A 15,890-nucleotide genomic window follows, 5' to 3' on the forward strand; every position below is an offset into this window, starting at 1 on the left:
TATATAATGTACCATAAATAAATTTAATAAAATTTACTTGAAGCGTTTCTTCCACTTCAATTTCGTGGTGAAATTGTATTTTGTACTATACCACAAGAAAGGTTCAAATTTTGTGTTTTGTAAATTCACAACTAGTAGTTATTTTTTACTCGATGAAATCGATGTTTGCTCACTTCTTGCATTCACAAGTACAGTTCTTGTCTTACGCTCGTATTGAGAAGTTCGGTTTCGTGTTCGTAAAAGAAAGTCTACAGCTTTAGGCGTTTAAATTTAGTCACGTTAATAAAACGTTTTAAGGTAAATTTATAAAATATAAATAAGTTTAACAAAAATTATGTATTACATTAAGAATTTGAAAAAAAAAGTGTTTTTTATGTAAATTAATGACGCAGTGTGTACCTTATTATTTTTTATATATTATTTATAATTTACAAAAAAAAACTTGCTTCATTGTAATAAAAGTAAAGTTAACAATAGTTGATTGAATTGAGATAACATGAGTTTTTAATTTGTGTAAAATCATAAAGCGTTTGAATTTATGAATATATAATAACGAAACGCCGGCTGCCATATTGATTTACCATTAAAGCAGCTTGGGTACATAAAATGTGTAATTCTCAATCGTAGTGCTTTTTTTTGTTTCTTTTTTAATCATAAATTATTTAAATTTAAGAAATATGTTAATATCGATTTGTGCTAATGCTCTGAAAATGTGCTTAAAATATTGTGGTTTAGCGTCACTATTTTGAATAAAGTTTTGGCGCCATTTTAAAAGTGAATGATTCCATTAATGCTGAACAAAATGACGCCAAGTTTAATTTATCGAATTGTTAAAATATAAACATTTTGCACAAGTATTGAAACAAACGTTTAGAAAATATTTCGCAAATAGATTCATTTCATAAAATATTCAATTTTTTATTAGTTTGACGGTTCTTTTAAAATATTTGTCAGATTACAGATAAATGTGAATGTAAAGTATACTACGCAAACTCAAATTTTCTAATAAAGACAATTTTTTTTAGATTGTTAGTTTTATAAAAAATATCAATAAAAATGAAGGGTTTTTTTTTATTATTATTGTAATTAATATCATTAAATTTGTGTTATTTATAAAGTGTTAAAAACTAATCTAAGTATAAAGGCAATATTTTTAATTTGAAAATGTAGCTAAATAGCTTTAGGTACATTACATATATAATTTTTTTTTTTGTCTTTTGTCTTTTTGTGTTCTTCCTATTACACCTTTATCCTTGTTCATTTTATTTTGTTTTATTTTTTTTATTGTCAGCTTTCCTTTAAATGTGAAGTAGATAACCTTTTCTACCTACTATTTTAATTCAGTATTATAACCATCTCTTTCTAACATCAAAACTGCAATAGTGGTTGATGTGCCTAGCATCTGCCTTTTTGCGCCATCGCTTCATTACTTGCTTCCTGTGTATACTGCGATTTATGTTTTGTACAGTTGAAATTAGAAGTTTAACGAAATAGGTTGGTCAGAATAAATATATAGTTAATTTTTATAAGTTATTACATTTTGTGAATAAATAAGAAAATATATCTGATATCTTAAAGTGTTAATTTTTTACTCGTGAAAATATATATATTCATTAATTTCTGCTACGATGCATGGCTTGGCTTGGTTTTTGTTTAAAATTGGCGCCTTTTTGTTTCGTTCCTTTCATGAGCAATAAATATGTTTAGTCTTAAATTGTAAACAATTCTTACTTCATATAGCTAAATATTTATTTATATGTATCCATTTTACATAATTCTAATTTATAAAATCTTGATTTGATGACTAATTTTTGTTTTCCTCGTTTTTTTTTCTTTTATTATAGTTATAATCGTACACAAATTATCAACACTAAAGTAATCAATATGTCAGATAAACCTAAGCGTCCTCTCTCAGCATACATGCTGTGGTTAAACAGTGCTCGCGATCAGATCAAGCGAGAAAACCCAGGTATTAAAGTTACAGAAGTTGCTAAGAAGGGTGGAGAGCTGTGGCGTGCAATGAAGGATAAATCGGTATGTGCAAATATAATATAAATAATTGTTGAGCAGATGTTCTAATATATAATGATATGTTCATAGGAATGGGAAGCAAAGGCGGCCAAAGCTAAAGAAGATTATGAAGATGCAGTTAAAGAATTTGAAGCAAATGGTGGTGGTGCTGCCAACGGTGGAGGTAAAAAGCGTGGTAAAGCTGTAAAGAAGCCGGCAAAGAAGAGCAAAAAGGCTGCATCAGAGGATGACGAGGATGAGGATGAGAGCGAATAAATATTTTAAATTTTAACTTTTTTTAGTTATAAAATAAAAATTGCATTTATACATAAAAACATGTTAAAAACTGTAAAAAAAGATTTAAAAAAATATTCGAATAATTAAACAAGTATAGAGATTAAATTTAACATGTTCGAGTTAAGTCGTTCAAAATAAATTACATAAATAAATATAAAATGGAAATTTATTGTAGGTAAAAGTAGATTGATTGGGTTACATAGAAACTAAAGATAAATATCTCTATATTTAATATTCATAATGCTGTGTAATTGCGTTTATCTAATTCAAGTAACACATATGAATTTAAAGAATAGATATTGGAATTATTGTTCAGCTAATAATATTTAGTTAAAATATTAAAACAAAAATAAATATTTAGTGCTGAAAATATTACACTTAGTGGATGTTAACAATAGGTTGATATGATATGGAAGTATTCGTATTTTTCACAAACTTTACAAATTAATAAATTTTAACAAATATATTGGTTTTTCACAATTTTAACGAACAAAGTTAATATGTGCTTGACAAAAGGATGGATTTTTATAAAAACTACATACAATTTATTTTAAATATTAAATGAGTAATTTTATACAAAATCAAAGAATTCTCTAATGTCTTGTAAATCAAATCAATATTTCGTATTTAATAAATAATTCAATAGTACAAATTATGAAAATAAACGGCTCAGCGTAGCTGAATGTTTTTAATATATGCATATAAATACTCTTAAATTTTCTTTAATATAGTTCATACAATTTTATAGCATAAGAACTATTTAAATAAACAACGTAATTTTTATAAAGTATTAATGCATCGTTTAATTTTTTAATATAAAATTCGATTTTATATAATATTAAATGATACAGTGTGAAAACAAATCTCCACTATTGTATTTTGATAAATTTTTATTTTAATGATGGCAGACAAAATAGGTGATATCTACTATAAATGCTCATTTCTAGATCAGAATAGCCAATAGCCTTATGGTCAAATATCAACGCGATTCCGAGCAAGTTATCAAAAAGGTAGGAGATCCTTCAGCTGATCCAAAGAATTTAATAATCTTACACAATAATTGGGTGAAAATTTTTATTTTAATGATGGCAGACAAAATACTCATTTCTTGATCTGAATAGCCAATAGTCATATTGTCAAATATCAACAAGTTTCCGAGCGAGTTATCAAAAAAGTAGATACATAGAACTTAATAACCTTACGTAATAATTGAAAGAAAATAGTAGTTTTATAGAGAGATTTCCAAACTATCTTTTTATCAAAATACATCCGACATAGACCACTCTATAGTATTTCTTTATAAACAAACTCAGTTAACGTAATAATTCTTTGGTTAAACTTATAACGATAAATATAATATAACATAATTCATGTGATTTGTAGGTCAAATGAAAGCATCATCTAATGATAGTGTACATATAAACTTTAATAAATGTTGACATCATTCCGAAGCTTTAAATTTACAAAAAACAATTAGAATCGACGACCATATAATAAAACTTATACGTATTATTTGATATAATGATCGCTTTAATACGGAAAGAACTATATAGTATCAAAACCAACCATACATGCGATATTTTATTTACATAAAAATAGTAAATATTATACATAAACAAAATCCAACTGGACAGAAGCATAACACTGGAACGGATATCTTAATCATAACCTTGCTATATTATCCCATTGTCAGTATGACTCGTGGAAATAGAAAAACTAAACTAAAAGTTATATTCAGCATGTTAAATAGACAAAGAACCAGTAACAAGATAACTTTACTAAAGATGAGATTTAAATGGTTGATTAATTACATCCAAGGGTGACATAATTACAGTTCTTCTAATTTTGGAAATCATTGTTTAAGTGTCCTATAGCATATTTCAATAAATATCCAATTAATTAATACCCCACCCCATTGACGGTGTGTGACTTTTGAATGGGGATAAAGGTTAGTTTTTAAATATTTTTACTTTGCGTTCACTACAATCCCAAACATTTTTCCCAATAACTATTTCGTTTCTGTCTTTGCCTTCATTGAGATGGTTTGTAATCTCACCGCCAGAGACAGTGAAAATGACCAGGATTAACTAGAAAGGAAATTCATAATGTCGCTCTAGAAATATGCGACCAATTTTTGCATATTGTCGGTAGAAGATCAGAATATGTTAACAACGCTTGCAAGCTGTTTGTGGGGTGTTCATAGAACTCGTTTGTAGAGCACTTACAAAGCAATACGGCTGGTTATTCAACTTTAGTACTTACTAGTCCTTTAGCTCGGCGATCTGGACTGGAATCATAATTAGGTTCGAAATTATGATGGTTCATTATTTAAATTAGTTATTATTTATTATAGTTATTATCGTATATGTAATTGGAATCAAAAATTAATCTTATCAAAAAGGACAACCATTTACTATCTAACTGGGCGACTACACTGATTAGACTTTGGTAAGATTTTTTATATTTAAATGTGCGCAATATTTTTGAATTTCGTCTGTAAACTTAAATTTACGTTGCTGAAAAAGTGAAGTGTGTGCAAAATTCATGCCAACAATAAAGTTAGGGAAGACACAGCAATTTATCTTTAAATTTCATACAGATGAGCATTCAACAGCCCTGTGGCTAATTACTGTCACAACAATAATAATAGCAAGCAAGTTGTTACTCCTCCACGTAATGCTATATGTAGAACGAGTATAAAGTATATCGGTTCTTATTCACTGCAACCAATAAGTTCAATTCGTGTTAACCTCAGAAATCAATTTTTTAAAGTATTTCATAGTTATAAAAAAACTACATTACTGTGTTATTCTATTTTCTCATATTAATAATACTCTATTTTTTACTTATTAATATTAAAGATTGGTCCAAACCAAAGTGTCATTAATAACAGCTAATGTAGAATATGAGTAGCAAAAATTAGAAAATATCAAGCAAAGTATTTGTTTTAATATATAATTTAAGTTTATTTATATTCAGAGCTACATTTACAAACTTTTTTGTGTAGAAGTTTTTTATATTTCGTTCAAAATAAACGTTGTTCTTCTTAAGTTTCACAACATTAAGACTATAAAGATATTTTAAAACTTTTCTCATAAAATTGTTGTTTTTTTTTCTTATTTAAAATTATTTAAAGTGTGGATTTGTGTAAGGATTTTATAATGTAAGTCGTGTTTTTATACTTTACATTTTAATTACTATTAATTAAACTTTTTTTTAAATTTTTTATGTTTTTTATTAGCTTAAGTTTTATACATATTTTTGTATGTATTAATTTACATTCTATTATAAAAAGAAAATACAATTTTGTATTATTATTTTTTTAAAATAATAATAAAACCTACACTTTTTAACCTGTTCGGAGTTAAGTTGTTATCGGTGTCTCAACAATTGGCATAATTGGTTAAAACACTTGCCACATGTGTAGATATCAAGTTATATTAAAGAAGTTAAAAGTTGAAAAGCCAGCAATTAGATTTAACATTATAAATATTTTCTATTGTTTTTTTTTTTGATTTTTGTTTTTGTCAATTTTTTTTTTGAGTTTTTATTACATGAATGTAAGTCTTAAATTAATTTACTTAAATGTTTTAACTTAAGTTTTCTGATGTTATATTTTAATAGAGAAGTTTACTCGCTATCCTCCTCTTCTTCCTCTTCAGAAGTCTCTTTCTTCTTTGATTTCTTGACTGGCTTGGCTCCCTTGCTCTTACGCTTCTTACCAGCACCTGTATCGGTACCACCATTTGCTTCATATTCCTTAACTGCTTTGTTGTAATCTTCCTTCATTTTAATAGCCTTTTGTTCCCATTCCTATAAAAATTAATGGAATATATATAAAATATGATTAAACAAAATTTATCAACAGTATTTAATATTTTTTCTTTGTAATCATAGAATATTGATTAATAATATTATCTTCCGTTGCTGTCAAATTTGTGCCTGTCTTATGGTATTTTATTTATGTGTATAAAGTGTGTTTATCTTACATTTCCACACTATCTATTAGCCAGCCTATAATGAGTTAAGATATATTGCTAGAAACCGAGATTTGTGGAAATCTTATGTTAAATTCTTAAGTTCTTAATTTACAACTTTAATGTAATGCTAGAACATGACAATAATAAATATTAGCCTATACTACCAATAAATATTACTTTGCTAGGTATAAAACAGAATATGGGTGTAAAAATATTGAACAACTCTCTTAGCTTTTTAACTTAATGTGCATACATTTTATTTACATATTGTAAAAATATATGTATATTATAGTATATTTAGTGTAATTATTTAATTGTTTTGAGTACAGTTTTTACTATTTTTAACGGTTTTTAAATAAACACAGTTTTTAATTTTTTAAAAATAGTTTTTAGTTTTTAAAAACATCGATGTTTCGTCAGATTTATTTATCAGAGAGCAGAGTTGGAGAGATGCGATAAAGAAGTTAAAAAAACTTCGAAATATCAATTTTAATTTAAGAAAGAATTATATAAATAAATATATATTTTTTAAACAGTTTTTTTATTTGATAAATAAAATAAAACCATTTCTCACTTATAGCCTAATTATTATGAATTAATCTATGGCTAATTATGTTTTTTATTTGGTACTTAAACTAAACTAAAACTGATATTTTAATTTGCTACTTACGCTTTTATCCTTCATTGCACGCCATAGTTCACCACCCTTTTTAGCAATATCTGTTACCTTACTGCCAGGATTGTCTTTTTTAATTTGTTCGCGGTTCTCATTAAGCCATAACATATAGGCAGATAGGGGGCGCTTTGGACGTTCTCCACTCATGTTTAATAATTTAGTTTTCTTTTACTGAAAATAAAAATAAAATTAACATTTATAAATATTTGCACTTTTTCCAGCGATTATTAATTCTTACGACTAAAATTATATATAAAAAAAAAAAAAACTATTATAACTTGTATTTTCCATTGTATATAATTAATCAAAAATTATATATTAATCAAATATAGATTATAAGATCGAGTGCGTGTTGGAATTTAAAAGATTTTCGATTAAGCTATTATATTTGCCAGTATTTGTGTTCTACACTTCGAACGGATATGTTTAGCTCAGCAGGATATTTGAAAATGACTAGGAAAGAAAAGTGTGAATCGAGGGATTTGATGATTTAGAAATTTTGCGGAGCTAGAAAGTGAGCCGGAATTTATTTAGCTTGTGTGCTGCTATATAAACGTTGATCTATTATATTAAATATAAGAACTTATTTCGCAATGTGCAAATAATTTTCCTATCTCCAAATGATAGTTATATTAAAAAATGGTTGGTAATAATATATATTCCGAAAAAGTAATACAAGATTAATTTCTAATGTAGTTGCAGAATATTTGAATATATTTGTATGCACATACGTAAGTAGTTTGTGCTTATTATAGGAAAGTTTATATACTAACGTATGTACTTCTTAAGTAAATACTATTCTAATTTATACAATTAATTACATTTATATTTTGTGTATATATTTTATGCACTTACATATAAGTATGTATGTGTGTGATATTACATGTTAAAATATATATTACAGACAGGATGATGGTAACTTATGTATTAATATGTACATATTTATTTGACCATCCAAGTACAGTTGTTGCAAAAACGCAAATTTGTCACTCATTAATTTTCATTTAAATATCAATACTATATACTCATGTATGTGTTGTACATTTTTTATGTAATCAATAACTGTATACATGTATGTTTGTGCTGCACATTACTTCAATAAGTAAACGTTCCTAAATATATGTCAATTAATTACATTTGTATATCATAATTTCAAATTATTGTTGTGTTAATTAGTTAGCTATTGAACTGTATATACTGAAATATATATAATTAAAATTGTAAATATTTTATATCTATATAAAATTTATTTAAATATAATTTTATATACCATACAAATATTATGAAAACATATAATATTACACAATTAACATACATAAATGCTTATGTAAATATTTTAAAAATATTCTTTAATGCAATGGTGAAGTTTGGTAAATGCTGCCCCATTTGGTACTATAGTTGCATTTCCTAACCATATAAAATGCGTCATTATTATAATAATAATAACAAGAAAAGAAAAAAAGTTTCACGTACGTCCTCTCTTACTTGGTTAAAAACTATAATTAATTTACGAATAAAGGGTGCTTCAATCTATGACTAAAAATTGACAAAGCTTATAGTTCTATATTGTATCTGTCATAAGTTATAAGTTCATACAGTGAAAATGTCCTTATTGTTGTTTTCGATGTACATAATTATAAGAATTCTTTTCCGAAAATCAATATTTAAAATCAAGTAAAAAAAAATCTAGTACACTCCGCCGATTTTGAACTTACATACATACATACTTGCACATAGTTATTGCACAACATAGAATACCTATAATAACAGACCATTTAGTCATATTGGCAATAAAATATTATTGACGATGTTGGGCACTTGGTGGTAAAAATTACTATCAAATAGACTCTAAAAAATAATGCTGCTCAGGTGCATATACACACAATAGCTCGATGTTGTTGTTGTATGTCACTAATTGCTTTTGCCTCAGTAGCAGTCAAAACAAACAATAAACAAGTAATGTAATTATATTCAAAAAAAAAAAAGCAATTAATAACTGTAATAATATGATATATAAGAGGTTAACATCTTTAGAAAAAAAAAAAAATAGGCGCTTTCAAATCTTCAATTATATTAGATCACCCTATGGTCGCAAATAAAGCTAGAACTACAGCCAATTACAAAGGAAATTTACAAGTTCTAAATGTGTGTTGATGAACTCAAACGAGAAAGCACAATTATGAAATTGAACTGTAAAAAACATGCGACGGCACAAATATAATAACCAAATAAGTGAATTGAAATATACATTGTAGACAGATAGTTTAAAAAGTAGTTTGAGGAAAACTGATTCAAGTATGCGTAGTTACCGAAAAAAAAGTTAGCTTATAAATAACAAATATAAAAATTATATATTTTTTTTACTTAGCATCAACTCGATGCAACATAATTTCCATTTTCTCTCGCTTCTGTGCTATTTTCAGCTAGAACAGTCAGTAGTCAGTGTAGGCACAAAATTGTGTTTATCTACTATACACTGACACCTATTACCTTCTTTACCCACACTCATTATATGATGAATAAACCAAATAATAGCCAGTGTTGGTGAGTTGTTTCAAGTGTTGCGCTTTGCTTTAAAGTGGGTGGTGAATAAAAGATGCGAAGTTGACAGGTTGAATATGTAGTCTCTGTACTATACGTATTTTATAAAAGTAACGAGTACATACATACATATAACTTTACATTACCGTTAAACAGCAGAAAATGATGTGTTGAGTTGAAAAAAAAAAAAATAAATAAAAAAAATGAGGTATAAAATTGGACAAGCACCTAAACACCACCAATTTACCACCTACATTGCTATGTTACTGTTTGAACTCACTTAGGGGTAGTTGACGCAGTTGCTTGCTCATTTTGTAGTACAACAGATCCGTGCTCCTTGGTTTATGTAACATTTCTTTTGTATGAGTATTTGGACGCGCATACTTTATTAACTGGGGTAAAATGAGTATAAGCATAAAAATAATTGACAAAACATTCCATACATCAAGAACAAACTACTAATATCATTTTATATTGTCAACTAAATTAAGCAAAGTTAGTTTAATTTTGTGTTAATTTATAACATTAAATATATATCGTTTACTAAATTAAAAACAAATATTTTATAAAATTACAAGAGAAAAAATTTTTAATTTTTATAGCTTATATACATTGAAATACAGCCCACGCACACTTGAGAGTAGGCATATGTAAGTTTGTACAGTAAAGTCACAAATACAACAAATACAATTGCAAAGTCAATTTGGGGTCGTTTGACATGGCGTCTTGTTTTTATGACAAGGACTTGCTAGCACTATTTTAATTTTGAGCTTGTGCGCACTGCCAGCATTTTGGGGTAGATACTTTTGCAGGGATTTGCGCAGTGGACAATATACGTACTGAAATAATTATTATCAAGAAATATTAACACTGTAACAATTCCCATACAATCCAATCTCATACAATTTATGAATATATTTTGTTTTTTAAAAAGCAAAATTAATTGATATTTTTAATTTTTTTAAAGCAAAGGAATATTTTTTTATTTTAAATAAATTTTTTTGTAATAGCACCACTAAAAAAAATTTTATAATTTAGTACAGTGATGGCTAGAAACAGAAGCAAAATCGAAACAGTTGATATTGAAGAACATAAACAATTTCTTTTAACTCCTACAAATATTATTTTTATATCATATGATACGATATTATGACTTATTAAATAAATTTATAATTTTTGTTTCAAACTATTTATACTGAAATTAAAACTGAAAACTGAACATTAAAAAAGAGAAGACTAATTTAAATGATATGTAGATTTAACCAATTTTTATTATTGTTTTTAATAATTTATTGTTTTATATAACCAAAACGAATGAGTTCTTTAAATAAAATGTGACTGTTTCCGAAAGTAATATTAAATAATATAGAAAATGTACCTTTAATATAAGATATACTTAAATGAAACCCACACTAGAAGTTGCTACTTATGGTATAAATATTATCATATTATCAATGAAAATTTATATAGTTGAGTGTATGAAAATTTTATTAATGGTTTAATCAAAAAAAAAAAAACTTTTAAAAATCAACTAAATGCGCCTTTGTTCTAGGTCTATTTGTTCATCAGATGTGTAATGTAGTTGTGTAATTCAATATAATAAATAAATATTATATTCAAAGAAAAGTTAATATTTTCGAACAAATTGAGTAAGAAATAGATTTGATTTCATGTAAAAATGTTTTTATCACATTTTACAACAAACATTGTTTTTGTTAACTTCAAACAAAAAAAAATATGTCAATTAAATAAATAAGCAGTAGTAAATAATATTAGGACTCAACTGAGGCTTTATCTTTTTTTATTTCTCATTGCGCATTTAGCTAAAAACTCATAAGTTGGCCATCACTGCCATAACAGAGACAACAAAATTTTAAATTTTTTGTCGCATTTATACTTAACTAAAAAAATACAATATAACAAATCTTATAAGAAAAAAATATTTATACATACAGATGTATAATACAATAAACAAAACCAAAATGTGAATAATTGTTTGACATTAAAATGAAAATCAGATATTAGCAATTAAAAAAAAAAAAGCCTTAATAAAAGCAAATACTTTTTAGAAATCCGTATAAATTTTTCAGAAAAATTTAGATTGTGTCTAATTCTAAATTTAAGAAAATTTTTTAAACACATTATACATTTTTTCCAACATTATTTTGAGACGCACTGTACAAGCAGCCATATTTTTTTACAAAAACAACTGAACTTTTATGTTCGGGTTTAGTTATCGGCAAGCAACGAAGCTGTTTGGTCGTTGTTGATATGGTACGACGTGCAGGCGCGTGAATATGTCGCTGAAGAATGAGACATCATACTTTGAAATTGTAAAAATACTACTTGAATTTCTAAGTGCAAAATGAACACACAAAATAATCTAAAAAGTTAATATATCTTTTTTTTTTTTTTTTGGTAAACATTAATAACGGTACTGCAATAATGTAAATAAGAATTGGGAAAACTATGGATAATATCAATAAAAATACGTTTATGAAATAAAGAACGAAAGATAAAAGAAAAAAAATGTATAAAGCAATAACAAACAATACGATAGAGTCAATGACAGTGCATATCAACGAATATTTTGCATTAGTGAAATGCGAAGTTCCATTTATAAATTTTTTGGCGCCATTTTTTTGACTAAGCATCGTGCTAAAAGAAAATTCGGAATATCTTTATATACATCAAAAAAAAAGCCTTTATTTCCAATTTTTAGTCATATAAATGTATTAAAATTAGAAATCCATTTTAACCTGTTTTGTAAATTTATATAATAAAGCTAGAAGAAATGGTTCACCATCGTATTAAAATACTGTGCTTTAACAAATTAAATTGTTGTTAAAACACATTTATTAATAAACTGAAGTTGTTAAAATCAAAGATTATAGACACATTATTTTTGCGCCAACATGTCGCTTAAACGTACAGTAGTGGCTAATAAATAATTTTATATCTGATTTTTAAAGGTTAAGATTGCCGCAGTTTATTTTAAACAGAACGTACAGTCCAGAATTTTGACACATTTTTGCACTTAATGAAAGTATTTAAACTTATTTTCGAAATTTAACAGATATACAGTATTTCTTTTTAAAGTACAATAACTTTCAAAATTACTTTTCTTTTTTAAATGAAATCAATTATGGTAAAAAAAAGAGCACACATATGCTTTTTAGCTAAACTTCCAAAAATATTTTTTGTGTAGGTTTATTTATTTTTTTTTTTTTTCAAATAAAAATCGTCAAATTTCACTTTATTAACTTATTTAATGAATATGTTTTCTCAAAGCACACATTTATTTTATTCATAAAGATTACGAAAATAAAAAAATATATTGCTTAAACGAGTTCAATTATTTTAACTTACACTGTACAAAATAACGCACGAAACAATCTTATATTAATGATGCTTTACCAGAAATATACTTGTGTAAAACTCTTGGTTTTGCTAAATATTTGTACGGAACTCAACTGAACGCCACTCGCTTGCTTAAAAAGTTAACCATAGAATGAACTGGCTGTACGTACAAATACGAGCAAAGGCAAAGCATAGTGAATTGAATTTCGTACGTACCACGAGGGTACGAAATGTATTCGTCATATAAAGCAGCCATACTGAAGCAGCAAATGTGTATATTTGTATATGAAAAATTTTTATATAGCGGGGTAAGCAAGTACAGTGGTGTCCAATAAAATAAGACAAAATATCAAAAAAAAAAAACAACACCATATAAAATATGCGTTTTTTAATTAAATACTCTCATTCATATATTAATATATATGTACATGAAATTAAATATTATTATTATTTAATTATTAGAAAATACAGTCTTTGATTGCTGGTTAAAGATTTTGTTCTTTATCAGAATTAGTACACACTACACTATCGCTTACATTTCTGTTTTCTCAATATTTTCTAGCTTCTTCTTCAGTTGCCCGCCACCTCCCGAAATGCAGTAAAAACGAACGAAAGTTTATGCTTCCCCTCTACCCTACAACGCTCTATTTCCAATAGTCTCCTCTCATTCCGTACCTTTCTTACAGCACCATTACTGATACCAATATTATAAGCAGAAAGTTACTATTTTATGAAACTTCGTTTTAAAAATGGCGTTATTTAACAAAAATGTGTACAAAAATATAAATTCTCATTTTAAACTTTCTGTTTTATGCTTAAATATCATATTTTATTATATTTCATTTTAGTATTAATATATTTCTGTGTATTGAATAATCACCATGTCTGCCAACTCAATGTGTATTCAACACCCTCCTTTACCTTTTTTTTCTTAATATTTTACGCCGTAATTAACAATTTTATGTTTTAAACAATTGAAAATATATTATAAATTTAATAAAAATATTTTAAAAAATAACCGTCACTTCATTTTATGTTTTAGTTATAGAAAATCGAAGAAAACGCGCGCTTAATTTTCAATATAAAATTTTGTACTCGTATGTGCTACGAACGAATAGTCAAGCAGCCATGTTGTTAAGTTAAAGTGATTTTTATATGAAATTCACGATAAAATAGGTCGTTTTCTTTCGAAATTTTTATATAATAAAACGCCACAGATTTTTGTAGTTTCGTTAAAAAAAAGTATTTGGAAATATAACTAATAGATTGTAGAAGAACAATTTTGACTTACCTGAATAAAGAATATGCAAAAATTAATTATAATTTTCGAACTAAAACTTATTTTTCACTAGCACGTACGCTTTGAACGAAAAGTCACAATGTTTTAATGTTTTCAGGCAAGAATATTTTTCTATATGAATTTTTGTACGACTGAAAGCAATAAGAGAGTCAAACACGCACACACAAACATTGGTGCGGCGTTATTTTGCATGCAGCATTGTTGTTGGTACTGGTTCATTTTCGTATTGAATGAACAACGAGTAAAAAAGCAGGCAACAGTATACGTGGAGTAAAATCTATAGTAGCTTCATACTGTATATACGTTGTAGGAAGTAAAGCAATACACAGTGCAAACAGAAGGAAAACACTTCAAAATTTTGTTAAAACTGAAGGCAGTTGTAGGGTATTTGTAGATATCAGTACCAAAAATTTTCATATTAAATTATGTTAAATATCTGATTTAAAATGAAATATTTTGTTAATTTTATAACAAAGTGTTTTTGTAATATATAAATGATATTTCGTAACAATATCAATAAACTGTAAATAGTTTAACATATTGTTATAATTTTTGCGTATGCCAATTTAATTGTATTTGATCAAGGATATCAATTCAAATACTTTTAAATATAAAAACTAAAATATAAACTTTCATCATTAATATAAAATTTCCGAAACGTAAATAAAGAATCCTATTTTAATTATTTGAATATATAATATATATACACATTGATTGAATTTTTCAGTATTTGTTTTGAGGTAGGTCAGCGTTTAAATAAATATGATAGAATAGAACAATATACAAACGTTTTAAGCTTAAATGGTTTAAGTATATATTATTGAGAAAATGTGTAATATATTTTTTAAATTTTTTTTTATATATTCTTATTATAAAAATTTTATTATATATGTGTATATTGTTAAAAGTATTACTTCTATAAGCTATATGTTATTTTGAATTCCTAAAATTGTTTATCCTATAAAATATAGAAATATATGCAAATTGGGTTTGTTGTATAGCAAATGTTAAACTAAACATAACTAATTTGGGAATAATTGCGTCGTCTTAGCGTATTGACATCTTATAAATTTTTACTCATAGCATTTCCGATTGTAATATAAAACGGTGATTAAAAGCTTTAAACAGTTTTATCATTAAAGTATTAGGTAAATTGGTTTCGCAATGTATTAATAAGTTAAGAAAGTGTTGCCATAAATATAGAATAATACTGGACAAGCTTTGATGTAGCATTGAAATTGCAGACCGTAGGGTTACGATAAACATAAAATTATATCATGGGGTTCGGTGAGAGAGACAAAGTATTAATGATACATACCAATGATATTTTCATATTAAGGCATAATGTAGAGAAGAAGTGGCTGTTGTATACAGGCAAGCACAGCGCTTTAATACATTATGCTATTAAGTGTTGTGTTTTGGGTGCACTGCCTAAAATTATAAGTCATAATATATAATACTTGTCCTTATGAAATTATAAGACAATAATTAGTAATATTAATATGTTACCATTATTAACAAATTTTTTATTATAATTCTTGAGTTTATGTAGTAAAAATTATAAATAATATGATATTGAAAATTATAATCAATTACTCGTATGTATGTAAACAAGTATTACGTGTATATAATAATTTTTAAATTATAATTTTTACATTGAATTTTTTATAAAAAACATAATTGACATATATAAAATAAAAAAAACTTTAACATGAAATTAATAAAT

General features: G+C 26.0%; 2 protein-coding genes across 4 annotated transcripts; one reads left to right on the plus strand and one right to left on the minus strand.

Annotated features, from left to right (window-relative positions):
* The first annotated feature begins 187 nt into the window (after nucleotides 1-187).
* LOC119684014 (high mobility group protein D) lies at nucleotides 188-2,479 on the plus strand. Of its 2 annotated transcripts, none has more exons than XM_038097944.1 (3): nucleotides 188-297; nucleotides 1,845-2,034; nucleotides 2,101-2,479. In XM_038097944.1, exons 2-3 carry the CDS (start codon nucleotides 1,885-1,887, stop codon nucleotides 2,284-2,286), a joined length of 336 nt encoding a protein of 111 aa, XP_037953872.1. In that variant the 5' UTR covers nucleotides 188-297; nucleotides 1,845-1,884; the 3' UTR covers nucleotides 2,287-2,479. The 2 variants fall into 2 exon arrangements, with proteins under 2 accessions (XP_037953872.1, XP_037953873.1); XM_038097945.1 differs by lacking the exon at nucleotides 188-297 and adding an exon at nucleotides 1,400-1,494.
* A 3,192-nt stretch (nucleotides 2,480-5,671) lies between these two features.
* Nucleotides 5,672-14,281, minus strand: LOC119680393 (high mobility group protein Z). 2 transcript variants are annotated; one of them, XM_038093185.1, is made up of 3 exons: nucleotides 14,156-14,281; nucleotides 6,958-7,134; nucleotides 5,672-6,120 (listed from the first exon to the last, which is right to left on the minus strand). In XM_038093185.1, the coding sequence occupies exons 2-3, from the start codon at nucleotides 7,108-7,110 to the stop codon at nucleotides 5,938-5,940; spliced, it is 336 nt and encodes a 111-aa protein (XP_037949113.1). In that variant the 5' UTR covers nucleotides 7,111-7,134; nucleotides 14,156-14,281; the 3' UTR covers nucleotides 5,672-5,937. The 2 variants fall into 2 exon arrangements, with proteins under 2 accessions (XP_037949113.1, XP_037949112.1); XM_038093184.1 differs by lacking the exon at nucleotides 14,156-14,281 and adding an exon at nucleotides 12,874-13,015.
* Between the last annotated feature and the right edge of the window lie 1,609 nt (nucleotides 14,282-15,890).

The sequence above is a fragment of the Teleopsis dalmanni genome, chromosome 2 (assembly GCF_002237135.1).
Source record: "Teleopsis dalmanni isolate 2A chromosome 2, ASM223713v2, whole genome shotgun sequence".
NCBI lineage: Eukaryota > Metazoa > Arthropoda > Insecta > Diptera > Diopsidae > Teleopsis > Teleopsis dalmanni.